The 25,578-nt window shown below is 44.2% G+C and overlaps 9 protein-coding genes across 9 annotated transcripts; 3 read left to right on the top strand and 6 right to left on the bottom strand.

Annotated features, from left to right (window-relative positions):
* Positions 1-24: 24 nt before the first annotated feature.
* Positions 25-2,778, bottom strand: BCIN_04g04490 (hypothetical protein). The gene is made up of 8 exons (XM_001557526.2): positions 2,617-2,778; positions 2,470-2,520; positions 2,386-2,411; positions 2,302-2,328; positions 2,207-2,242; positions 2,003-2,151; positions 665-1,953; positions 25-611 (listed from the first exon to the last, which is right to left on the bottom strand). The coding sequence occupies exons 1-8, from the start codon at positions 2,640-2,642 to the stop codon at positions 470-472; spliced, it is 1,746 nt and encodes a 581-aa protein (XP_001557576.1). The 5' UTR covers positions 2,643-2,778; the 3' UTR covers positions 25-469.
* A 428-nt stretch (positions 2,779-3,206) lies between these two features.
* Positions 3,207-4,311, bottom strand: Bcubc9. The gene is made up of 4 exons (XM_001557525.2): positions 4,081-4,311; positions 3,864-4,027; positions 3,778-3,801; positions 3,207-3,717 (listed from the first exon to the last, which is right to left on the bottom strand). Exons 1-4 carry the CDS (start codon positions 4,113-4,115, stop codon positions 3,464-3,466), a joined length of 477 nt encoding a protein of 158 aa, XP_001557575.1. The 5' UTR covers positions 4,116-4,311; the 3' UTR covers positions 3,207-3,463.
* A 79-nt stretch (positions 4,312-4,390) lies between these two features.
* On the top strand, positions 4,391-5,921 carry Bcpex19. The gene is made up of 3 exons (XM_001557524.2): positions 4,391-4,832; positions 4,888-5,639; positions 5,691-5,921. The coding sequence occupies exons 1-3, from the start codon at positions 4,673-4,675 to the stop codon at positions 5,787-5,789; spliced, it is 1,011 nt and encodes a 336-aa protein (XP_001557574.1). The 5' UTR covers positions 4,391-4,672; the 3' UTR covers positions 5,790-5,921.
* A 25-nt stretch (positions 5,922-5,946) lies between these two features.
* On the bottom strand, positions 5,947-7,099 carry BCIN_04g04460 (hypothetical protein). Its single transcript, XM_024692597.1, has 2 exons — positions 6,480-7,099; positions 5,947-6,410 (listed from the first exon to the last, which is right to left on the bottom strand). Exons 1-2 carry the CDS (start codon positions 7,027-7,029, stop codon positions 6,013-6,015), a joined length of 948 nt encoding a protein of 315 aa, XP_024548376.1. The 5' UTR covers positions 7,030-7,099; the 3' UTR covers positions 5,947-6,012.
* A 1,979-nt stretch (positions 7,100-9,078) lies between these two features.
* On the bottom strand, positions 9,079-10,866 carry BCIN_04g04450 (hypothetical protein). Its single transcript, XM_001557521.2, has 5 exons — positions 10,776-10,866; positions 10,621-10,723; positions 9,616-10,553; positions 9,418-9,549; positions 9,079-9,366 (listed from the first exon to the last, which is right to left on the bottom strand). The coding sequence occupies exons 1-5, from the start codon at positions 10,830-10,832 to the stop codon at positions 9,229-9,231; spliced, it is 1,368 nt and encodes a 455-aa protein (XP_001557571.1). The 5' UTR covers positions 10,833-10,866; the 3' UTR covers positions 9,079-9,228.
* Positions 10,867-16,674: 5,808 nt separating this feature from the next.
* Positions 16,675-18,293, top strand: BCIN_04g04440 (hypothetical protein). Its single transcript, XM_001557518.2, has 3 exons — positions 16,675-17,059; positions 17,129-17,407; positions 17,463-18,293. Exons 1-3 carry the CDS (start codon positions 16,853-16,855, stop codon positions 18,123-18,125), a joined length of 1,149 nt encoding a protein of 382 aa, XP_001557568.1. The 5' UTR covers positions 16,675-16,852; the 3' UTR covers positions 18,126-18,293.
* A 496-nt stretch (positions 18,294-18,789) lies between these two features.
* On the bottom strand, positions 18,790-20,654 carry Bcscs2. The gene is made up of 7 exons (XM_001557517.2): positions 20,313-20,654; positions 20,171-20,241; positions 20,083-20,105; positions 19,969-20,027; positions 19,795-19,910; positions 19,593-19,721; positions 18,790-19,527 (listed from the first exon to the last, which is right to left on the bottom strand). The coding sequence occupies exons 1-7, from the start codon at positions 20,350-20,352 to the stop codon at positions 19,063-19,065; spliced, it is 903 nt and encodes a 300-aa protein (XP_001557567.2). The 5' UTR covers positions 20,353-20,654; the 3' UTR covers positions 18,790-19,062.
* Positions 20,655-21,228: 574 nt separating this feature from the next.
* On the top strand, positions 21,229-22,967 carry BCIN_04g04420 (hypothetical protein). Its single transcript, XM_001557516.2, has 4 exons — positions 21,229-21,640; positions 21,715-21,931; positions 21,989-22,139; positions 22,235-22,967. Exons 1-4 carry the CDS (start codon positions 21,553-21,555, stop codon positions 22,730-22,732), a joined length of 954 nt encoding a protein of 317 aa, XP_001557566.1. The 5' UTR covers positions 21,229-21,552; the 3' UTR covers positions 22,733-22,967.
* A 244-nt stretch (positions 22,968-23,211) lies between these two features.
* Positions 23,212-25,532, bottom strand: Bcrad52. Its single transcript, XM_001557515.2, has 4 exons — positions 25,406-25,532; positions 24,686-25,356; positions 24,600-24,635; positions 23,212-24,549 (listed from the first exon to the last, which is right to left on the bottom strand). The coding sequence occupies exons 1-4, from the start codon at positions 25,411-25,413 to the stop codon at positions 23,546-23,548; spliced, it is 1,719 nt and encodes a 572-aa protein (XP_001557565.1). The 5' UTR covers positions 25,414-25,532; the 3' UTR covers positions 23,212-23,545.
* Positions 25,533-25,578: the final 46 nt, after the last annotated feature.

The raw sequence follows: 25,578 nt of genomic DNA, 5'->3' as shown, positions 1-25,578 counted from the left end.
AATCTTCGAATGGATCTGAAAATTTGACACCAAGGGCCAGTCATTTGTTTGCGTCTATTTACAAGCTCGATTCTTAACTTATGACTGTGATGGAGAACGGAGACAGTGACACTGAGGGGTTGTGGAACAACTTGCAGTTTTTTACCAGCATTAGAAGGAATCCGCAGTGCTCATCGATACCCCAACAAAGTCAAAGTATATTTTTAAGCCATTAAATAACATCAAACCCAAAATTCCCAGCACAGACTCAAACCGTTAATTGTGCATAAGATGGAATTTCGTGGGGATTCAACTATCTACTAGGTAGGTATCTATCAACGGTTTCATCCTTCTCTCCAACTCCACAATCTTTCCACTTTATTGGTAGCCCAAATCTGGAGTCCGAAAGATCCTCAAAAATAAGTGGTTATCATTTTTGTAACCTCCCAATAGATACGACATTCTGAGAAGCAAAACCTTCGCGCTACAATTACTCGTCATACTTTTCGTTGTGGATGGCAATAGCTCTTCCACTGGGGTCGGTTTGTTTGGACCAAGTTGGAGTCCATCTCATGACACTCTCTGCACAAGATGGTGGGAAGTGCTCGTCGAACATTGTTCGGTACCAGTAACTATTACTCCTGTTAGTATTTCGGATTTTGGTTGGATAGAGTCGAGAACTTACGCTTCCTTGGTATCTGGAATATCGGATCCCCACTCAGGCTTGGGGTTCTTCATCATCTCATCGGTAACGTGGGCCTCAGCGTTATCCTTCAGAGCATCGATCCATCCATAACCAACACCATCACTGAATTGCTCCTTCTGTCTGTAAAGAATGTGATGTGGGAGGTATGGTTTCTCACTTGGATCATCTGATGTGTCAAAAGCCTTTCGGAGAATGTATTTCTCAAGGCGATCCTTGGTGATCATCTTCTCTTGTGGGTCGATGTTCATGGATACTTCAAGGAATTCCTTGTCGAGGAAAGGCACACGGGCTTCCAATCCCCAAGCGGAAGTCGACTTGTTGGCTCTCAAGCAGTCAGATAAATGCAAGTTTTTGATTCTGCGGACGGTCTCTTCATGAAGAGCTGCCTTATCTGGTGCAGCGTGGAAGTATAGGTAACCTCCAAAGATCTCGTCACTACCTTCTCCACTCAATACCATCTTGACACCCATAGCCTTGATCTTTCTCGAGAGAAGGAACATAGGAGTAGATGCACGGATAGTTGTTACATCATATGTTTCCAAGTGGTAAATAACATCAGAAAGCGCGTTCAAACCATCATCAATGGTGAAAGTCATATCATGATGCTTGGTACCGAGGAACTTAGCAACTTCTTTTGCAGCCTTGGTATCAGGGGAGTTTGGTAGACCAATGGAGAAGGAGTTAAGCTGAGGAAGGTAGGTGAGAGTAGACAATTTGTTATCGTCATCAATACCAACAAGTCCTTCTCCTTGATCCTCGTTAGCGGTTGGTGTCGCAGTTCCGCTTCCGCTCTCAATTGCAGCTAGCGTGGCGGCTCTCAGGCGTAGAGACTCTCTTTGAGCGATGGCAGCCACCAAACTCGAGTCGAGACCTCCAGACAACAAAACTCCGTAAGGAACTTCAGCCATGAGACGCTTACGAACAGACATCTCAAATGTTTCTCTCAAAAGCTTGTAATCAACTGGGGTTGATGGAACGTTCTTTGGGTCCCACCAAGATGGCTCGAAATACCTTGTTGTCTTGTCGGTTTTTGAGTCATAAATATGTCCTGGAGGGAAAGCAATAATCTTGTCGCAGACAGGGTGCAAACATTTCAGTTCAGATGCAAAGTATACGGCTCCTGGTGTCTTGCTCGACCATCCTTGGTAAAAACTGGTAATGCCAATGGGATCGCGTGCAGCAATTGTGCGGTCTTGCTTTTTGTCGTATAAAACAAATGAGAACATTCCGTCCAAATGTTTCGGCGCATCGATGTCATGTTCCATGTACTAACAAATATTCAGTCATGGATCCAACTTTTTCCTTCGAATTCCTCACCAGTGGTATTATGACTTCGCAATCGGAATGTGTCTTGAAGTGGTATTGGTTCTTGAGTCCCTTGCGGATGACTCTGTGGTTATAAATTTCGCCATTGACTGCGAGAACGAGGGTATCGTCTGCGTTGGTAATTGGTTGCGCTCCACTTTCTAAAAGATTGTCAGTTCATGAATATCAATGCAGATTTCATTGATGAAAACTTACCAACGCCAACGATACTCAAACGCTCATGCGCAAGAACTACAGTCAATCGATCAGCCAAATCCCCTTTAAGACGCATTTCCCTAGGCGCAACCTACTTGTGTTGTTGGAAATGACGTTTCCACCTAGATATCATCATCAGTCTCAAGTCCAAACATCCCTTTTTACCATAGGTGACTCACTCCAGTCTGGTCCACGGTGACGAACTCTAGATTTCACAGTCAGCTCTCCATTCCCAATTCCCCTCTCGAAAGGGAATTACTCACTGCTTCGCCATTCGCAAGGCCGTAGGCTTAAAGGCCTTAACATCTGGGTGACTATACAACTGTCAATTCTCAAAATCCATCGCGGGGCCCCCACTATCTTTTAAAAAATTCCCATCCCAATTGCAAACAGAGACAATTGATACATACCAATGACAAGCAAAAATACCACACATCTTGAATTCGTATATGTAAATCCGTTTAATGTGAAATGTAAGATGAGTTCTTCTCAAGAAAAGAAGTTCAAAAAATGGGACAGAAGAGAGTTATGTACCAAATAAAAAGTGCCTGTGAGTAATAGTTTCAATCCTCAGTAGTTTTGGTATGTGCATGACTTGCCTTGGCTCCAAATATTACAAAATTACCTTAGCTCATGGGCCGATAGTCGGATGTGGATTGTGGCAAGGGTGCAGAAGGTTCCGGAGGTGCATCATGTGGCTTGAGCCCTTTACTTTTACTGATAGCGATTCGGTGGAACCAATGATGTTGCAGCATTGCTCATTTTGGTGTCAATTGCCTTTGGGGATGAGTAACAGCTACGGTGTAGATGTCGATGTTCTGGAATTTTGTGATATCTTTTGCTAGAGAAGGTTGCTTGGCGGGATATCGTCGGATAACTGTGGGTGAGTGGTTGCTGAAAGAGTATGGGCACATATTCTTTCTCCACGAGGTGACTCAAAGGACACAGGAGAAGAGTAGCTCATTACATGACAACGAAGTAACGAAGAGGTCGTGTAGATTGAGAAAGTTCATTTTCTTCATTGATATTCCCATGTCATATGTCATGTCCCATTGAATAGGTACTGTAACTCATCTAGGGTACTCAGTAAATTTCTTTGACCAAAGCGCTGCATCAAAGTAAAGTATGTCCTCTGCTAGGTACGCCCGTATTGATATCCCCTTATGCTTTGAAAAATTATGTGCCCAATGAACGCCAATACTTCCCGCCAAATAAACCCATCGCCTCTACTGTCGCATTTGCATTTCCCTGATTCCCCTAAGGAGCTGGGTTATCTTTTACGATGCGCTTAATCTTATTCTCGTACGCGGACTTGTCCTTCTTGAAGAGATTGTAGGCATCGGCTTGGGCAGGAGAATCGGGGTTGGGGGTATCGAGGAGTTCTTGGATGCCGAGAAGGATTTGCTTGATGGTGATGGCGGGTTTCCAGCCTTCTTCTTCGTTGAGAATGGAAAGACAGACTGTGCCGGAGGGGTAGACGTTGGGGTGGAAGAGAGGTGGTGTGAATTTGCCTGATTATTTGTTAGTTCTAGATCGAATGTCAAATATGGAAATACTGTGAAGTCGCATACACTTTGGAGGTTTGGTTGGGTATTCTATAGATTGTATATTAGCGCAAATCCATAACTATATCATAAATGACAATGAAACGACTCACCATCCGGAAAGATAATATTCAGCTTGAAAAGACCTCCCTCCCATAATGTACCGGCTTTGCCAGGTACGCCGCAGTCCCAAATCTTCATATCAATAGTGTTCGTAGCGGGGTTGCGAATAGGCTTTGCAGAAAACCCAAATGGATGATCCTTTCGCCATTGCTTACTATTAGATCCCATTAGACTTCGTCCTCAATTTTCAAGCTGTGCAAACCTTACCGTTCCTCCGTGAGGCGATTAAGGCAGAGCGTCATTGTGAGAATGAGGCTGGATTTTGTTCAGGAAAGCGCAACTCGGATTTTGAGATTTGAGATGATTTTGTTAGACTGGCTGTCAATGCAGACCAAAAGCCCAAGAGTTAATGCGACTTTTTGTATTTCTACAAGTGCAGAAGAAGAAATTGTTGTGGAAAGGTTTGGTGGTTGCTAGCTACGAGGCTCAAGATTCGTTAATTTATTATGAAGCGTCCAGACAAGGCAAAAGAAAGAAGTACAATTCACTAGCTCGGACGACCCCCACTATCAACAATGCCCGACATCAGATTGACAGCCTCGGCCTAGTCTCACGTCTTATGATCTTCATGCCCAAAAATACGTCGCAAGACTATTTCGATTCTTAGAACCCAATATTTGAATATATAAAGTCTTAGTTGTCGCCGAACATTGGGTTATCTAGACAATACCGTTTCCGGCGCAAATCATACCCCGCACTTTCCACATACTGGCCGTATTCATTTGGGCCTGCAGAAGATTACCCACCTTTCAAGATCCCAGCAAAGGATTGATAGAGTTTCCTCTAGCATCTATTAAGCATGGAGTCGAAACCTGGGGATCTCGCCGGACTGGCAGAGTCCTCGACAAAAGTTTTGGTTGGCGAATCAAGTACAGTATCTGAGACACAGGCTGCGGATGCTGCTGCAGCGTGGGAGGACGTTCCAGATCCGGACGAGGATGATTTAGACGATCTAGATGGTACATCGTTTGATCTAATGTTAGATATGAGAATGCGATTCTGATGAATTCTTAGATATGCTGGATGAGTTCAACGCTGCGAAGCCAGAATTGAAAGCACCAGCACCAGCCTCCACAACAGCAACCTCTGGTCCTGAGAGACCGCCCGTCGCGGACGATCCTCTTCTTGGCGGCGGTGAAGGACTCACTGACGATGATTTTGCAAAGCAGTTACAAGCCGGCATGGCCGAACTAATGGGAGAACTCGAGACATCACCAGAAATGCAAGCGCAGTTTGAAAGTATGCTGAAGGAGATGGGTGGATTGGGGGAAACTGGACCAGCACCTCCACCGCCATCTGCGCCAAAACCCGGACCCTCGAAGACCAAAGCCGCCCCAGGCTCAGCTAGTGAGGAAACATTCCAGGAAACTATTAAGAAAACAATGGAAAGAATGCAAGCTTCTGGGGATCAAGCAACTGCTGCTGCTGCAGAGGATAATTCGGACGATTTACTAGCGGAGATGATGAAAGCTATGGGAGCTGGTGGTATGGACGGAGAGGGCAGTGAGGAGGATTTCTCGAAAATGCTATTGGGTATGATGGAGCAATTAACTAATAAGGAGATATTATACGAACCGATGAAGGAATTGGATGATAAATATCCCGCGTGGTTAGAGAAGAACTCTGCCAGCGTTCCTGCAGATGATCTGAAGCGATATAAGGAACAGCAAGTTTTTGTCAGGGAAATTGTCGCTAGATTCGAGCAAAAGACTTACAAGGATGAGAATGCTTCAGATCGAGAGTATATTGTGGAGAGAATGCAAAAGGTGTGTACTAGCTGCCATATGATTTCGCGGCGCGCTACTAATTATCTACAGATGCAAGCAGCAGGCTCACCACCAGCGGATCTGGTTGGAGATATGGCTGCAGCTCAAGAAGCTTTTGGAGCTCCGGAAGAAGGCTGTCCAACACAATAAAATACCCATATCTTAGTGATAGTAACTCGTGTATATTAACAAACCAGTGATACCATGACCAATAATCCCGATATAAAACACCAAATGGTTCGATCCGTTTATCATACCAAAACACCGACCAGGCCCTAGCCATTTAAAACACCAACGCTAATAGCAAAACCCCCCAATTTATCATAAACAATGTCATGTCAGTATGTATCAATATGTACCACGTGTGCCACATTCAACTCATCTCCGTATCCATCATTTCCTGCTCTCCTGACACATCCATGGATTGATCATTTTGATAGAAGACATACGATTCCTGTTGTATAACGTCCATGAAAATGGCGTCGTAATCCCCATCGTCGCTACCAAAGTGCGTATCAGGCGAGGAGCTGTTGACATGCCGCTCTACATCCATAACAGTCATGTTGTGTTGGTTCGAGACATGTTGAAATTCTCCTCGCGCCCAAGCAGCTGCTTCCTTATCATCAATTGGGCCGATTTCTTCGTCGAGTGTCGAGACATTCTCATATGCTTCATCCAGAGTTTGTCTTCTTTCTGCTTCAGTCATAGATGATAACAAAGCTTCTAATTCTTCTTCCTCGTTCCTTGCCACTTCTTCGGCCATGACCTCGTCTGCAGCCATTGTTAACTCAATTCCCGCAAGCTCATTCATGGATAGAGTTTTAAAAAAACCAAGCATACCGAGACTTAGATTTCCTGCGCCGTAGTCCAATTGCATATCCTGCTCATCAACATCAACAGCCCAGCCCTGCGCATCTCTAGCTTGTCTTTCCGCTCGCCTCCTTTGCTCTGCAATCCAAATAGTTCTCATCATCTCATCATCACCGCCTCTCGCTTTCCATCTTTTGTCCTCCGAATCCTCTCTAACTCTCCTCAAAAACAGCTTTCTTCGTGTCTCCCTTCCGTCGCCTTGTCCATGCAGTAACGGATTCGTCTTTGTTATTCTCTTCGAAAATGCACCTTCTCTATTCGGTGAATGTTTGTTTAAACTCGGGTGGTTTTTATCAGGACTGGAGGTTTTGGAAGCACCAGATTCAGGTGACATCATGAAGCTAGTTTGGTAATCTCCAGCTTGCTGCATCCTCGTTGGTAAATTCGCGTTGCGGGGCTCCAGAGGCGATACGGGCGGAGAAGATCGTAGAGGTGATGAGGATAATGGCGATGGGACATGAGGTGGATAATGGCGCAATTGCTTGTGTGCACTCACAGGAGTTTGCAACATACTGAACATGATGATGGAGTGCTTCGTGGTGGATGGAAAAAATGGAACTTCTGAAGTTCTTCCATGCCAATTGATATACTAATGAGACAAAACGCGCCGGCAGGTCGGACGCGACCCGCGTAAATGGCCCACACAGCTGATTGTCCAATTGAAGGAGCGATAGTATGGATTACGTAATCAAAGACTCGTTCCACCAGTTCTAGATTTCAGGTCTGCTTATATGGTCGCTGCAACCGCAGTTCAGATCAGAGGAATGATGTTGGAATTGATGTTGGAATTTTTGCGTCTAGGCTTCGCTTTTTTCCCTAAACTGACCTCAGCATCACTTTTCTTACATCATGAGGACATTTTGATGCCTAACTAGTTGGCAGTTGCATCCATCGATAATAATTGCTACATTCGAATTCATCTGATATTCGACGAGCCAGATATCTTGATTTACACATTGATATTCGAAGTTAACCAGTGGCCCTTCCCATCAACCCGCGGAGAGCCTTCCATTCAGCCCTGCTGAAGAAATTCCTGCGCTCTCCTGATCAATACTTTTACTCAGTTGTCTGGGCAAAGAAATCCTCCAACTTATCCTTGCAGAGTGACCATAAAGATGAACCTCTGTACCCAAATTAGAATGGAAGTACCTAGATACCGAGCGACATTGAGTTTTTGTCAACCTCCGGTCAAATGAAGACTTCCAGGCGCCTGTGGGGGGCGAATGCTCTTGGCTTCTGCGGCGGTTGGCAACATATTTGCTACGTCGTCCACCCTAAAGAGCATAGTGTGCGCGACTTTTGAGAAGGACTGAGGTTCTTCCCCAAAAGATGACACTATGTTGGATGGCTACGTACGAGGCCCTGTTCTTATGCAATGTTTGCGGACGCTTTGAGCGTATTTGGCGGTGGTCTGTTGTCTGACTGGGCTTTCCCGATTAAGTAATCACCTAAACAACTGTGTATCTTGCTCCACATGTTTATTTCTGGTTCATTATTAGAAAGTAAAGATCGTTGGAGACTGGTACTGCTAGTGCGTTATTGGTTCCTTTAATGTATGCTCTTTTGATGATCTGCTGGTTTCTCATCTCTAATGGGTTCCGGGCTGAGAGCATGATCTCCAAAGTCTGAATGAAGCTGGTAGATTATGGAATGGCATGATGTACCAAATCGACATCAGGGTTGGTATGTCCTAACCATAGTCTCTAGAATCTACTTCTGTACTCGCCTAAGTGATTGAAGAATCAGCTTGTCGTAAGAGACATAGCTAGGCAGCCCAGGGTGTGTATAAGTAAGATATGTCAGAGGACCTGAATCACTGTTGAGTTTCATTGTTACATATACCTAAGTTGGTTGATGTCTGTCACATACGACCATAGACTGAAGAGAATTGGGCATCCCGTCCGCTCTGCCATACACAAGCTTCAGATCGGTGGATTAGTAGTTGGGTGGGTGACCACCAGCGAATCCCCACTGTTGTATGTTTTTTTTTGCTTTTTGGGACCATGGATCATTTTGGTGGATTGCTAAGAAAGAAGGATGAGAAGGATGACAGTGGATACTAGAGCTCTGTTGCGCAACGGAAGGGGAAGCACTGTTGATAGCCCATCTGTTGCATATTATAAAATTCTTGAGTGCTAAACAGTTGGTAGCTACGTGATCAGGTACTGGGAATAGAGAGTGATAGTCTTTACTGTTACTGTCACAAGAGTTTTTTTGTTTTGTTTAGGTGGCAATACAAATTAGATTGCTATGAAGAGTACTCGAACAGTGGTCAAAAGCATTTCTTCCGTCTCGTGGAATAATATGGAGGAACTCATAAAATGGCATGTCAAGTTTCACTTCTATTCCTAAAACGTATGCGGTTGATCTGTTAGGTCAAGCTTAAGCAACATGCGCAACTATATATTGGTGGACATCTAAAATTTACATTTTTGTTTTGTGCTATACCTTCGTGGAAATGACAAGATGGATATTGGACAAGAATCACTCTGTTTGACGGATGATAAATCCGGGCAATGCTCCTAGAAAACTACTCTCCTGTTGGATACAGATGTAACGCACGCTGCATTATCCAATTTCAATGTTATTAATTATAATTTTGACCATTTAAGTCTATCCTTCTCGTCTTCTACTTCTATCGAATTTGTCGACTCTGTATCTTCTTCATAGAAGCGTCTCACAAACAATCGCCTAGCTAGATGCAACCTTGCTCAGATCATCATTGCTTGATGGCATAAGTTCTTCTATACACATCATTCACATTCTCCAAGTAGTATGTTCCAGGTGCCAGGGAGTCGACATCGCCAAGAGGTTTAAAATCTTTAGCTCCGTATGCATTCTTCCGGAGAGCACAAGCCTTGCGTTAAGTTAGCATATCACATAAACGGATTGAAAACTGGAGACTCACCTCTTCGTACTCTTCGGGTGTCGCGATGTGTCTTTGCTTTAGACGATCCATCAAATTGACTTTTTGGACCAGGTCAGTAAGATCACCGGTAACCTTCATACCGAAGAGTGAGCTAGCAATGCCACTTCCAAACTAAATGGTGGATTCGAGTCAGTAAAATGGCTTAGGGGTTTGGAAAAAGTCAATCTATCTACTCACACTGAACAAGCCGATGGTTTTTCCTTCTACGGCTTTGAGATCAATATTGCTTATCAAGCTAATGAGAGAAAAGTACAAACTTCCTGTGTACATGTTACCGCATAAAGAAGGGCCAGAAATGCATGGCTCGACACGCCTCTTGAACTCATCCTTCGTGATTACCACCAGAGTCTTCTCCAGCGTCTTATCTTTGAGAGATTCTGAATAGCTCAACTTGCGGAGTTCATCGGGAATGCCTTCCCATTCAGCATCATCGGTCGATAAAAGACAGTCGTTGTATTTGAGTCTACCAAACGATTTAGAAACCAATTTGCAGTTTGGAGTATGGAATGCCATGTAATCGAAAATTTCAAGGACCTTCTTGGGCACACTGCTGAGCTCATCGCCGTTAACTTTGGCTCTCGTCTCGATCCGCTCAAGAAGATTCTTATGACATGCATCTAAAGCGCCGATATAACAACCAATAGATTCATGGCCATTCACGATAGGAAACTCGACTTTAGTATCCGGCTTGTAGAAATCATAAGCATGAGTCATGTAGACACCTTTCAAGCTCGGGTCAAGGGACAGTAGTGCATTTGGGCCAACAAGCATAGCAACGCAGCCAGCTCCTCCAGTTGGTCGCGAGGCGGCCTCTTTGTAGAGAGCTATATCGGATGCAACAACAATAGCATCTCGGCCATCCCATGAACGAGACTCTACCCAATTGACTGCATTGAATAGGGCATTAGTACCACCGTAACAGGCATGGATTGTGTCGATTCCTTCGAGACTTGTGTTTCCATGTGGCTCGAATAGAGTGGTGAGGACTGATTTGACAGATTTAGCTTTGTCAATGGGTGATTCGGTTCCGACTTCAAGGCGTCCAATAGATTTGGGGTCGATGTTGAATTTACGGAGAAGTGAAGAGACAGCTGTTAGAGCTAGGGAGCAGACATCTGGGAAAAGTTATGAGTATTCCATGAGGCTTAGATTGGCTGAAGAGTCTCAATGGTACGGACTTACCCTCTCTATCGGTACAGAAGTTCATATACTGAAGGCCCAATCCAATGGTATATTTACCAGCCGAGACACCTTGATGTTTTTCAAACAAAGTTTGATCCAGACACTTTTCTAATCAGCATCGTGAAGTGATTTTCGCCAGAGTGTTTAGAACCTACCTGTGCTGGAACATATATTTCCATGGCTTTAATGCCAACGTTCTTTGGATATGTCATTTTGTGAATATTTCAGCTAAAGAGATGCTTGTTCAAGGTAGATTGGAGATATAAGAGAGATGGAAGTGTGTGACTTTAAAATCTAAGACTTGAGTGGCTTCTATTAGTAGTCGCCGCTCCCACATAGCACTTCTTTCATTGAAGATAGTTCTAAAGTCGGCTAAGCTTGAAATAGTTAGGCGGAACATGAGGGGGCTCAGCGGTCGTTAGCGCTGACATTGGCCTCGTGGGGATACCCTGTCGAGGCAGTATGTCTTTTCGGGTTTGGATCCGTTTTCACCTGCAACAAGATGATGGGTCGTTGAGATATTCTACTACTAACAAACGGACGGAAGCAGCATTTCAACGACTGCCTCATACGAGATTATAGATAAACCAATATAGAAAGTTGGAAATCTGACAGTAAAATGGCATATCCCTTTTGAGTCATCAACCTACCGAGGATGCCATTTGAAGTCTCGAAATTCAGTATATCCAAAGATTTATTTCCGCTTTTGCAAGAGAATATTATGTGCAGATATGAACTTACTGTCCTAAACTGCTTGCATTGCCTTTTGCGCGATACTTAGTAACTAAATCGCGCACTGCATCAGATTTATATCCGTACCTTAGTACATTACAACATCTAGGAGCCATTTCAGGGGCCCGGCTTACTTAACATCTTCCGAGTACCAAACATCCGGACAAGTGGCTCGAGTGTGTTTTGTTACACGAATCTAGGTACCAGAAGGATACTGTTGAGCAAGAGTTTTCCCAAAGTTCAACCGTTGCTCAGCCATTGGACAATCCTTGACCCGCTGAACCATCTCATAAATATTGTGAAATAAACTCGTATGACGTCGCGATATACTCAAGGGTTAAATAATCCCTGGTCTGCTGAAAGATGAAACTAAAGTGGGGTCTTTATCCGAACCCCAGCCCCATAAAATAAAAGGGGAAGCTACCCCGGCCATCCGAGATCATGGAAGTGTGAACCAGTTAATGAACATTCATTGTGCATATCTCCGATTGTTTTCGAGACTTCTCGAGTGATTTGATAGACCTTGGTCTTTATATATTCAATTAGACTTGATAAAAACTGGAGTTCTAACCCTATTTCCCTTATTAAATGCAGAAGTTATGGAAATAGCTTAGTTGAAGCACCGATTGTAAACTGCAATTTTGCAACATAAGATTTACCTATCGAAGCCGTATTCAGAAAGCAACATTATTAATGCTCATCTCATATCCCCAGGCAAATTCATAAAATGATTGCACACAGCGGAATAGTTTGCCAACGAATGTACTCAAAGTACAGACGTATCACGACTCGAACAAAAACTCTCTGCATTCAAGATAGAGCTCTCTAACAAGCAATATATTACAGGATCGATTGTTCAAGGAGTCACTGACACTTTGAGGTGAATATTCTACCCTTGAATCACATGCCTTCATTCGTCGATGGAGAGAAACTTATAAGATACTGAACGAAACCATAGTCGTGAAAACGAAATCATTTCGTTTGTTATCATTATCAGGAAGGAGCCCTCCCCACATTGCCCCCATACAAAATAACTTAATAGGCTCATGAAAATGCCGCAAGCTTCAAACGCCACGACAGTGTAAGAAGAGAAGGCAAAACTGTATTTATGATGGACTTAGCGAGATTCGAACTCTGATCTCTTGACACAGTAGGACTTCGAACGCGCACGCCATGACCTCTGAAGGAAGCAACCTACAAACTCACCTCGGGAAGTCAGCCACACGTAAACGGTTATTTTATTCTTAAGTTATATGTCCTAGATCTGTTTCTGTATTTATGTTCTGTTTTGATAACACTTAAGATTCGATTTAGTTCAATGTACTACTGACAGTGGAAGCTAGAGGTAAAATTGTTAGGACTAGCAACGAGTATTATGGAATTTTGTAAAGAAGTATTCGTTTGGAGAGGGTTCGAGATGAATGCATCTTCTGTTCTAGTGATCTTAAATGAGAAATTGGCAGTAAAGAGGAGTATGGAGACATCAAAATTAAACGAAGAGGGGATAAAACAGAACCTGGCAAGTATGATAGAAAGAAGTACTCGAATGGACTGAAAGTAGTAGCAGCTTCAATGAAGAGAGTTTCAGTTGAATTGGGAATACTTGATGTGCAATATAATGTGAAGTGTCCAAGAATCCACCTCCCAGCAATTTTTCCTAGCATCTTTAAATCACAAGCATGAGGTCATTCAGGAATATCAAATTCTTGCAGATCGGACGATTACTCTTATTTTTAGAATGCTACGGAAGTCGGATATGATTAGACTATCATCGCTACATGCACTCATGATATTTGCGATGATTTGACCTTCAATCTTGTTTCCGCATCATACTTCGCAACCTTAAGTTTTACCTGACTATGCTTTCAATATGCTGTAATATTAAATGGCCAGGTGATCCCCTCACATGATTTTAAAGAATTTCGCGCGATTAGAGAGATGAGATGGGAAGAAACAGGTGGAGATTTCCGGTTGTCAACATCTCACACATACAGACATACTAAATAAAACCATTTAAATAGAAACAACTGACCAGATAAATAGCAAAAAATGGAGATAGATAGAATCGAACTATCCCCTCATGTTCTAAAGGTGAAAACACTACTCATAAGGATTGCCCGAAAAGCACGCACTTATGAGTTGCCCGAAAGACACGCAACTTGGCTCGAAAAGCCCACTTCATGACATTTGTCTTACCACTAGACCATATCTCCAATGTTTATTGACTTTCTGGTCAATATCTGATTATATACCACTGCGAGGGAAAAAGTTTAGAAGCTTCAGTTCCAAATACCCAGAAGCAAAATCCACAACTATCACCTAGTCAGGCATGAAAGTATTTAACAACTTAGAATCAGCAAAAATATAATAATAGTAGAGATGGATAGGATCGAACTACCGTCACCTGTACTCACGGCAGGGTTAGGACCCGCACGTCCCGAGAGACCGCGCTGGCTCATCCAACCCAAACTATATGACAGGTGTCTTAACCACTAGACCACATCCCCTTCAACTTTGATACTTTTCCTTTGCTTGTATCATCCTAAGCAACTTGGTGGCTTGTATCCAGAATAAAGAGGAAAAGGAAAGATCAAAATACTCTGCGGGTCCATTAAAGCTACCTAAAAGTGAAAATAAAACCAGTAGCCACATAATCCACAATTTCTCCTCCTCTAACCATCCACCTCTCGGCCCTCTATCCCCATTTTTACTTCGCTTTCCATCTTTTTCCTCTATCGAAAGTTAGTTCTGGAGAGCAAAAAGAAACAGAGATGGATAGATTCGAACTACCGTTAAATGAGCTCACAACAAATCTTAAAAAGAGCATTCCGAGTCGCCGTAGGCGCCTTCGGCCTCTCTTCCCTAAGATTCTACTTTGAGTCAGTTGCCTTATCCACAAGACCACATCTCCTTTCTGAACCTATTTGATATGTTAAATGTTTACAAATCATGTCTAGTGTATAGATGCCAGCTTCTGGGATTCTTTCACGTAAGTAGTAGAAGATTTCACCTACCTTGAAAGGTCATGAGGCTACAAAACCATTAGTTAGGATTAAGCGAGTTTGACCTAAATGCCTGCCTTGGCCTGGGTGGTCTTGAGGCTCACAATTTAAGAATACCACACAATGAAGATAAAGCTGTTATGGTCTCAAAAGCACATGAAAGATTGCAGACAGAACTTGCCTCTGTTTCTTAGGAGTCCAAATTTAAACTTTCAACGAAATTTAAAGTTTTAGAGCTGCAAGTCCTCCTGAAATATCTTTTGATAGAACAAGACAATGAAGCGACCTCAGCTCCCAATCAAGGTATGCCTACATCACTTATTAAGAGTGGATCAGGTCTCGTAACTTCCAACGCTTCCCTCCCCTTTCTGAACCCGACTGTGAAGGATAATAGCCGAAGAATCTGTAGCACATTAGAAACTTGTTAATGACTACCTACATGAAAACTAATTCGTTGATCTAGATTTTGCATATGATAGAACAAATGAGATAAAATACCAAACCAATTCCTCAATCAATGAAAAGACTTTTGATAATGAAACGGTATTTGTCGCGCATGCCTAGACTTTACTTCTTTCTGTCTCGTATAAATTTGCAATATTTGAAAATTCTTTGTAATCTTCATTCGTGTGACAAATACTGCTGCTGCAGACATCGCGACGCTGAGATTGTCCGTCGTAATGAAAAGTTTTGGTATTAGGTGGTTTTAAGAAATCGATTTGTACAGCTAGCCGGTAGGTTTTATGGAACTTTAAAAGGTCTACTGGTTGCAATTTTGTACACATTGTACAGCCGCTACACTTGATCAGGCAGTCGGAAAATTCTCGTGCAATTGTTGTGAGATGAGATTCGAGAAGTCTATTGCTGCTTGTGATTAGATTTAGTTTGAAATAGACATTGACAAATGAATCGTTATGAGTAGATTATACAGGTGAACTTATATATCATTGTACCAAACAGCATTGTGTATTCACAATTCGACGATGTTTTGGTTCTACAAATACACTTCCTTGTTGATCTACGAATCTACACGGCCGACAGGAAGAAAAGGGCATAGGATGTTCAGCTATAAGTGGCCCCGTGAGTTCCTTTCTCATCAGTGTGTACCTAGCGAAACTCTCGCTTCTATCATAATATTCACCAAATATAGCAAGCACTTCTTCATTTTCGGCGGGTGAAGTGGATATATTCCACCCAACACTCTCCACGAATTCCGTCTCGAGCAGTCGTTTATAGGCCACTCCTTTCCAGACAACCTCCACTGAACGCTTCATAGAGCGAGTAGAATGAAGCTCCAGAAACTTTTCTATCAAATTTGGAAGGTCCATGCTGTACCAGCTGTCTTCTGGGAAAATCTCATAGATTATGACAGGATCGGTCCCTCCACCGGGGTAATATCTACTAGTTTGCATGATAATAGTAACTTTTTCGTTGGAGGACCGCTGTCCTAACAACACAAAAACTTCTTCCACGATCGGGTTTATACTGTCGACGCAGCCTTCAAACATGAAGCCATGTATGGGGGTGGCAAGGTATGGATGCCTAGGGTATGTTTGCTCATATGAATACCTCGGGCGATCGTGGAAACGCTCTCCACAGCGATTTTGCCACACTTGAACGGGTCGCCTGCCACGTACCTCCAGAATTGCAAGAGAATTTCGATTGTCAGTACCGATCGTTTTCAGCCAATGAACGACAGGATCCCAGTTATGATCTCCCTCGAAAGCAAATGTGTTCTTATTGTAGAAAATAATGGCGGCTTCGTGACTCACCACCTTACTACAAAAGAGGAGTTTGATGCTGAGAGTAGAAAGGCTGGCGGATGTCGCCTCGTGGTTAACGACTCGCCATATCAAACGTGTGGTAATTAGCTCTTCCGACCAAACATTTCGATTCCCCTTGTACATGGGCAGGACCTCGCATTTCAACGTGCCTTTCCAGGCAATGATGTTTGATTTTGATACCAGTGCATAATGGTAAATTCTATCACGAATCTCTCTTGGAAGAGAGAAGAATGTAAGAGGGGCAACATTACTAGGTGGATGGGGGTGATAAAAAGCTGGAGGAATATATCGAGCTAATTGATTGCAATGATGTCTCTCCATGATACTGTAGTTGAATCTATAAACTTATAAACTTATAGATCAACCTTATAAGCTGAGAAGCTATTTTGGCACAAAGATGATAATACATAACATACTATGTAGTCACGTGATCGCATAAGCATCTATGGGTCTTGAAGCACGGTCCACTCAACTGTCACCCTTGAGGCTTGCACCCCTCGTACCCCTGAAAATCGATCCAGAGAACAGTCCACATAGCTTCGAAAATGGAACGAAACTAATCTGGTAGCGAAACGTAGTCTCGAATAATCGGTGAATATTATTTATCCAGTTTCTCCAGATCCAAACACCTTTTATCTCCAAACACCACGCCACCAGATAATCAACCATATTCAAACAGTTGTTGAAAGTGGCATAACAACAATTTTCTTCATCATGCCACCAGTAGCTACTTCTACGATTACAACCGCGGGATCAACCACCCCACGGTTAAGAACCAGTGGACCAGGAGCTGTTTCAGAAAAGAATGAAGATGCCCCTCCACGAAATGATATTGAAGTGAAAGAACATGATTTCTTTTGGACATATACCGAGGAGCCTCATCGAAGCAGACGTTTAGCTATTATCAAAGCTCATCCTGAGGTACTTATCCATCTCAATTCCCTATTCTCATCCCTCGATTACAAACTGATACTAATCCCCTCCCTACAGGTCACCAAACTCTGCGGACCTGAACCCCTCACCAAATATGTCGTTCTCCTCGTCGTATCGATCCAAATCCTCTGTGCCTACCTCCTCCGCAATACGCCCTTCCTCTCCTGGAAATTCTTCCTCACTGCCTATATCATTGGCGCAACCGCAAATCAAAATCTATTCCTCGCTATCCACGAAATATCCCACAACCTGGCATTTAGAAACCCAAACTTGAATAGGGCGCTGGCGATTTTTGCAAATCTACCCATTGGAATTCCTTATTCTGCTTCTTTCAGAGTACGTTTACATCTATCAAACCCCTCCAATCTCCCAAAAACTAACAAATCCCCAGCCATACCACCTTACCCACCACAAGTCCCTCGGTGTCGACGGTCTAGACACCGATCTCCCCACCCGCTTCGAAGCCCTCTTCCTCGATTCCCTCCTCGGAAAAGCCTTTTTCTGCACCTTCCAAATCCTTTTCTACGCCATTCGCCCCATCTTCGTCTACGCCGTTCCCTTCACCTCCATCCACATCCTCAACATCTTCGCGCAAGTCGTCTTCGACATTCTCCTTGTAAAATCCACCAATTCCTACAACTCCCTCTACTACCTCATCCTCTCGGCGTTTTTGGCCGGTTCCCTCCACCCCTGCGCCGGACACTTTATTGCCGAACACTACGTTTTCGAGCGTCAGCCCCTCGCAGCCCGCGACCCAAAAACCGGCGTCGAGATTCCAGAGACATTTTCTTATTACGGTCCTCTCAATTTCTTCACCTACAATGTTGGACTGCACAATGAACATCATGATTTCCCCGCTGTTCCGTGGACACGTTTACCCGCGCTTCATGAGATAGCGAAGGAGTTTTACGCAGAGTTGCCCAGACATGAGAGTTGGATTTACGTGATCTGGCAGTTTGTGTGGGACAAGGAGGTTGGAATGACGTGTAGAGTGAAGAGGAAGGATGGAGGAAGGAAAGTCGGAGGTTGGACGCAGCAAGAGGTCCAGGCTTAGATTTTGTTGTTTTGTTTTCTTTTACATGTTAGATGGGATGAAATTCGAGTTTTAGAGGATGCCTTCTATGAGTGGAAGGGGGAATATAATTCTTGATTTGAATTTGTATATACGACTATAAGATGAGATGAGATAAGATGAGCTATAGAATGCATTTTTCGGCGTACACACATTTATCCTTCTTCCAATACACAAGTAACACATTATATCAATTGTCACTTCTGCAATCGTGTTTTACAGTTTGACGGAAATTTTGTACCTTACCTCACTAACTACCCGCTATGTATCGACTGCATCTCGCTACCATTCTAGCACTTCATTGCCCACTCGTTCTCTCGCTACATACATCCGATACCATATTACCGATTTAGTTCGTTCCAGCATAGCCCAGCCCAGTCCAGCCAGATCCAGGTCTTCTGGCTTCTCACCCATCTCTCTTTCCTCCACCCGTAATTTTCGGGCGAACACATACGTAGTAGCCTCCACACACCGCAACAAAAGAAAGAAAACGCAAAGGAAAAGTAACTATGCCGAAAGGCTGTGCTCGTCTGAAAAAAAACAAAAAAGGCAATAGAATACAAGTGGTACATTCGTAATGCAAAAGCTATGGCGGAAGGGGACAGAAAAAAAAAAAAAAAATCAACAGCAAGGAAATTTAAATTTTTGGAGGAACCGTCGTAAAATTAGAGTGCCCTTCTCTTGTACTTATACTTTCACAGAAGTACAAGAAGAAGAATGAGGTCTAGAACCCAAGAAACCAGTACCTAAGAGTAACAGCACCCGAGAGCACCAGAAAGACACCCAATATTGATTATTTCGCTTCGTGTCTGTCCTCTTATACAATAATGGAAGAGAGGTGCAGCGCTATAACCCATCAAAGCCAGAAACCACAACCCAAAAGTCAGAATGCGAGCAAACAAGCACACCCAACTTTGGATTAAAAGAACAGGTATGCGAGTAAGAAGCTAAGCAAACATAAAGCTGCGACAATTTGTACAGGCACACCTTCTACACCTTGCAACTTGGTAGCCATTTCATTGACCGTCTCATTTGACGTTTCCCCATTTGCCACTTTTCTCATTCTCATGCCACCTTGTTCGGCGTAGGATGCGATGGTTTTCTTCGCTTCGGTGAGTTGGGCTTGGAGTTCTTCGACGGAGGTAGGCATTCCGGCTGGGGCGGTGACTGCGGATGCATTGCTTTCTCTGCTGGTGCTAGCTGCGGGGTTGAAAGCAGAAGAGCGAGCATCGCCGAGGTTGCGATTGCCGATTGGCTCGTCGTTGATACTGACGGAGGGGGCTGGGCCTGAGTTTCCTGGTACGACACGGTTTGCTGCAGGGGTGAAATGTTCTTCGGGAGATACTGATCGATAGGCTGGAGGGGCAGTATCTGGGGTTGAAAGCTAGAGATGTTGGTGTTAGTTGATTCCTTCGCCTCGGGAATGGTACACAAGGAACCAGAACATACCGCACTATTTGCTCCATTAACGCCATTTTTCATAGGTGTAATGGATGCTGCTCCTGTCGACTTTGGTGGGAGGAAAACAACTCGGATCTTCTTCTCTTGAATATCCTTCTTATCTGCTCGGTCGACATGCTGTATGAAATACAGTTAGCGTAAGTCCGTGTAAGAGTAAGTCCATACAGATTATATATCGTGGGTACTGTACGTTTGAGGGCGAATCGACAAACTCCTTATCTGGTGTAATTTCGACCGACTGAACTAAGAATTTATCTCTGCACTTCGCATCGAGAGGTGGCTCATCCTTCATAGCCTGTAAAAGAACTATGCCAGCAAGATTAGCCCTGGCCACGTACTGTTTGCCATCCTAATCGGCGCATACCTGTGACATCTATGCTTCTTCCGGGCTCCAATTTACCAGAGTTTGGCCGCACGCAGTATCTATTCGCAAGTATTAGAACGATGTTTCGAAGGTGTGAGGTGTAGTAGAACCAACTGTTTGGGCGCAGTGGTCTTGACCTGTTGAAAATAAACCACATTAGCACTCCTGGAACGGCCAACGACACAGCAGCAGATCTCCCTACCTTGAAACCAACAGGAGTACGATTAGGATTTCTGATTCTCAATGTTTGCGACACCTCAGTGGTAAACGGACCTGCCACATGTTAGAATTCGCCGTCTCGTGTCTTTCCTCTCCTCGGAATAGAATAATTTATGATAGCGTACGGTGAAAGCCAAGCTCTTGCGAATCGATTTCGACGGACATGATGGGCGTATTACTATTGCCGGTTCAAAATGTTTGTGAAGTTGTGGGATTAAGCCAAAATAATATTTGGAAGTTGAGGAATTATTATTTATTAGGATGGGGTGTGTTTCGCTCGAGGTGGTTGATATGTAATGACGAGGGTCCGAGAGTGACAAAGAAGGTGATGGGTGGCCGTTTGTCATTCATTCCCTGGTGGATTATTGCGGCCAATACATATACATATGATGATACATAGGGAAATGTGTAGACAGGTAGATGGGCAGAGTCTCGTATGTCTTTGCAACTTTTGAGATGCAAATAGCAGATGGTTAAGAAAGGGGTGAATTATTATTGTTATTATTTGATTAGTTTGATTACCTCCAGCTGCCTGCGATAAATGCTGCATGGCCGATTGTCATTTTATGAACAAAACTCATGTCTTTCTTCATTTGATTCTTATGGTTTTCATGAATTGTGCCATTCCTGACGATCAAACCTCCACTGTCTTCAATCAACAGTCCAAGTTGGGTGGGCACATGGAGGATCAAGAGGACATGTACGAGTAGACTCTAGAGCGAGTTGAGTACACTTGGCCGGAGAGGAACTTCTGGACTATTCGGCGATGACTCTCGTAGCCAGGCATATTATGTGTATCTCGCTACCCAGAGAAGTGTGTGTGTGTAAGCGCATGTATGTGTGTATGTATGCCTGGGTGGAAATCTAACGTCATGAGAAGATTCATATCTAATCAATCGATTTTATCCTCGATATCCTTTGTGCTTGCTATGTGAACATTCTATCACATTCCGGGTGTGGAGGGGGATAGGTGTATAGGTGTATAGGTGTATAGATACAGGTGTATATACACGAGCACAAGAATGTATATATTGCCTCAATCTAGAACGTTCAGCTAATCCATTCCAGATCTTATTTCTACCTGGCTTTGAAGCTTTCTTCACATTATTCATCCATATATATAAATAAATACGGTAATTCGAAGAATTCCAATCAATTAATCAATCAATTAGATATCAATTACCTTCACCCCATATTTAGTGCTTTCTAGTACGGCCCACCCATCATTATATTGTTCCGCACAACCCTGAGCTCTTGCATCTCGTCATAATAATACTCGACATAATATTCCCGAGACTTTTACAAAGACACAACTTCCATACAATTAGCTCACAATAAGCCAACAACCCGAAATATACAGCAAAGATGTCTACACCAAGCGATCTCCAACAACTTCTCGACATGGGCTTCGACAAGGAAAAGGCCGAAATTGCAGTCAAGAAGACGGGCGGATGTATGTACAAGTTCCAACTTGCATATCCCTTGTACATGATCTATATAACCCCGCATACTGACTATTTACTATAGTGAACGGGGCTTTGCAATGGCTTGAAGACAATCAAGACAAAAGCATCGAAGAAATCCGAACTGCAGAAGCCGCTGCAGCACCAGAATCCGACGAGACAAACCCCAACATCGAGCCAGCGCCACTCAAGGATGGGGAAGAAGCTAAGTCGATGGTCTGCACCGATTGTGGCAAGAAGTTCCGATCCATGATGCAGGTTCAGTTCCACGCTGAGAAGACGTAAGAGTGGCCAGCCATACCTTTTCCATGCGAGCATTTACTAATACGATTACATAGTCAACATGAGAACTTCGAGCAGTCAACCGAAGAGATCGCCCCTCTCACCGAAGAAGAGAAGCAGCAAAAGCTCGCAGAGCTCCGTGAGAAGGCAAAGGAAAAGAGGGCAAAGCAGGCCCTTGTTGACAGAGAAGAGGCCAAGCGCAATGAAGTTTGTTTCCTACTATTCCTAAATACAACTCGACTCCACAACTGCCCCTCCACATCCATCTACCCCGCATCACACTAACATGTTATTCTCCACAGCAAATCCGAATGAAGTCCACAAAGGAAGTCTCGGACGCCAAAGAGAAGCTCGCAAAGGACCAACAGATCAAGGAGGCACAAGCTAAACGTGCCGAGAAAGCCGCCGATGTCCAAGCCAAGAAGCGCATCCAAGAGAAGATTGCTGCCGATAAAGAGGAACGTCGTCTGAAAGCCGAAGCAGCCAAAGCTCTCCGCGAAGGTCGTGCTCCTCCAGCACCAGCAGCAGCTCCAGTGGCCGCCCCCGCAGCTTCATCCGGTGCCCCGAAAGTCCACACCGAATCTCGACTGAGATTACAAACTGCCACCGGGGTTATGACTAAGACGTACCCTGTTGATACCACCCTTTTTGAAATCTCCCAGCAGCTCGAGGCCGAGCTCGGTTCTGTAACTAGTTTCACCATGACCTACCCAAAGAAGACCTTTGAGGGTCCCGTCGATTTCGGGAAGACCTTGAAGGAGGCCGGGTTAATACCTTCTGCTGTCTTGATCGTCAAATAAAGGGCAGACTACTGGAAGTGGGCATTGGGGAGAGGTGGGTGGCGTTCATGGAACGAAAACATGCATGGTTGGTGTTTGGGCGTGATGGCGTGGATCGATTACATGCAGAGTTTGTTACAGAGACTATTATTCTTTTGGAGCATCTTTTATACACAACACAGTAAGCAATTTATAAGTCAAAAAGCAAGCGGAACTTGAATATCAGCGAGCAGTTTAGCGATTCCTTCCCTTCACATTTATGAAAAATTATCTTGTGAGTAACATCGTGCATAACGGCAAACATGGATTTGCTTTGATATCAACACGCATTTGATTATCGATATTGAAGTAACCAAATCTCAACTTCTGATTGCACTATAGCGAGAATTATGTCAGTGTCTTGGTCTCCACGCACATTGTAATTACAACAGGGTGGCATACGGATCCAAAGTTCATAATCGTCAAGTCAAAAGAAGCATCAATAACGTGATGTGAATTTTGCGAATAAACATGCCCTATGATATCTTGAAGCAATTTTAACAGTAGAACCTAATGAATCCTTAATCTAGCCATGATCGGCTACCAACAAGCAATGAGCGCAAAAGTGTGCTTGCCCAATGTACAGGAATACCCAGCGAACTCCAGATATAGACAAACCCCGTCATTGTGAAAGTGCATTAGCATGTTCATCCCATCCCCTTTCCAGCCCATCCTTCGACCCATCATAACGCCACCAATACCAATCAACTACTATTTTCATCATCCCATCCTTATCTCCATCTTGATTCCTCATGTACTTGTCTAGTCCTGCTTTAGAAGCATTTTCTTCGGAACCTACATCCCATTCAACCTCTGTCTCTTCGCATCCCCATTTTCATGCGCATCCCCCGCCGTTCCGTTACCATTCGTCTGTAAGTCTGTCAGCGGAGCTCTATTCGCTTCCGGCATCGGCCTCTTCATCATCGTAGGCGGTTTATAACTGTTCCTATTTCCCATATTCATTGGACTTGGACTACCAGGGGCACCAATCCGTCTCGTGGTATCTAACTGCGGATTTCCCAAATTCATATTCCTATTTCCAGCGACAACTGGGCGGGAAGCTGGCTGGGCTTGTGGTGGATTAGCAGTAGAAACTTGAGCCTGAGACGCAGGAACGGGTTTTAAGTCGCGAGAAAGCGGTTTGGAGGATTTTTGGTCAACACCTGGGGTACGCCGGATAGATGGGGATTCGAGATTGGGGTTGAAGGCAGGGAGGTTAAGGTTTGCAGGGGGGACTTGGGAGGGTGTGTGATCTTGAGGGAGGAGGGATGCGGCGCGAGCAGAGGTGAACCCGGCTCCTGGCGGGGGCATTTCATCGGTTATGTCATTGTTACGAGATGGGGATGGGGGACCGGATGCTGTTTGGGGTTGAGGTTGAGGTCTGTTGGGTTGATTTAAGACGCGGCCAGGGAATGCGTTAACAAGGTTAGCAGGACGATTGGGTTGGACTAGGTCTTGGGGAGCGCGAGCATTAGGTCCTGCTGCGCTGATCGATCTTGCGAGACCTGCATTGGGCGTCCGTGGTGCCGGTGGATGATGATTATTGCGAGTGATGTTTGGGTCACCGGCCTCTGGTGGCCGATTTGGTTGAACTAACGGTCCACTCTTGATCATGGGAACTGGAGGTCCCGAGGGCCCAGCAGTTCGGCTTTGGTTTGGTGGCCCTGTACTTCCAGAGGGTACATTGTTACTGTTTCTGGCATTGTTGAAATGGTGTGAAGCAGCCCGTGGGAGAGCAAGTGCAACTTCATCTGGGTGAGCATTCGGATCTTCAACGTTGAAATCGGCATCATCGAAATCTGGAACTCATCAGCAATGTTTTATTTCATGTAATTAGTATCCTTCATACCTCCGAACTCATCATCTCCTATCAGTGTGTCATCGCCTAAATCGATCGTTAGTTATTACATTTTGCCACCACATTTCAAAACATACCTGATAAGCTTGTACTCGCCGGTCCAGCGCCCTGAGCCTGAGCCTTTTCCACAATCTTTGGTGCATCAATCTCCTTCTTCGCGACTACTTGTGGAGCAAACGTCGAATGTCTGTGTAGATTCTCGACATCCCACTTGACAGGTTGGACCTTAATCTTCGTAACCTTGGCCAGATAATCCTTATCATAGATGCAATTACCCAACACATTCCCAAAATTTCTCAACGCCCTCTTCAACCCATCCGTCGTCCCCTCTTTCTTCGCCTTCTCAAAGGCCGCCGCCTTGCCTTTACAGTTCTCAATATGTCCATACCCCACATCTTCATGAAAAGTGCCGTCCTTCAACGTAACTCTAACAATGACCGAGAGTCCTAAGCTAACCTTCAAAGTGGTAGCATTTTCATCCACAAAGTCTACTTGTGTCTCGATGATTTGACTCGACCAACCATTGAATCCAAAAACCTCGTTGGCAAGCTGAATACATTTCTCCGCCGCGATATAATGAACCTTATGTCCCGATGGTCCTGCTCGCGATGAAATATATTCGGGCCCTAGTTGTTTCTCTAGTCTACTTTGTAATGTAGCAATTTCTTGTGCTGTGTATTCTGATATGCGCGGTTTGACCTCCTCGAATGGGTTCGCGATCGCTCGTCCACTATGCTGTTCGCCTGGACTGAGGATTGTTAGTTATTGCGTCGAGAAGTTTGATCAAAGATACGTACGCAGGCATTTTGATAATTAAAGCTCAGCAATCGTTTACTTGTCAAACTTCATAGGGGCTGGAAAGTGAATTAACTATGGTGGTATGTCACGACAAAATTGGTGGTGTATGGTATTGTTGATGATGGCGATGGAGTCCAAAGTCGCGTCACCCATCTTTAATTCACGCTAAATC

Source organism: Botrytis cinerea, chromosome 4, assembly GCF_000143535.2.
Source record: "Botrytis cinerea B05.10 chromosome 4, complete sequence".
Taxonomy (NCBI): Eukaryota; Fungi; Ascomycota; class Leotiomycetes; order Helotiales; family Sclerotiniaceae; genus Botrytis; species Botrytis cinerea.
The sequence above is the reverse complement of the archived record's forward strand: the minus strand, read 5'-3'. Positions and strand labels throughout refer to the sequence as shown.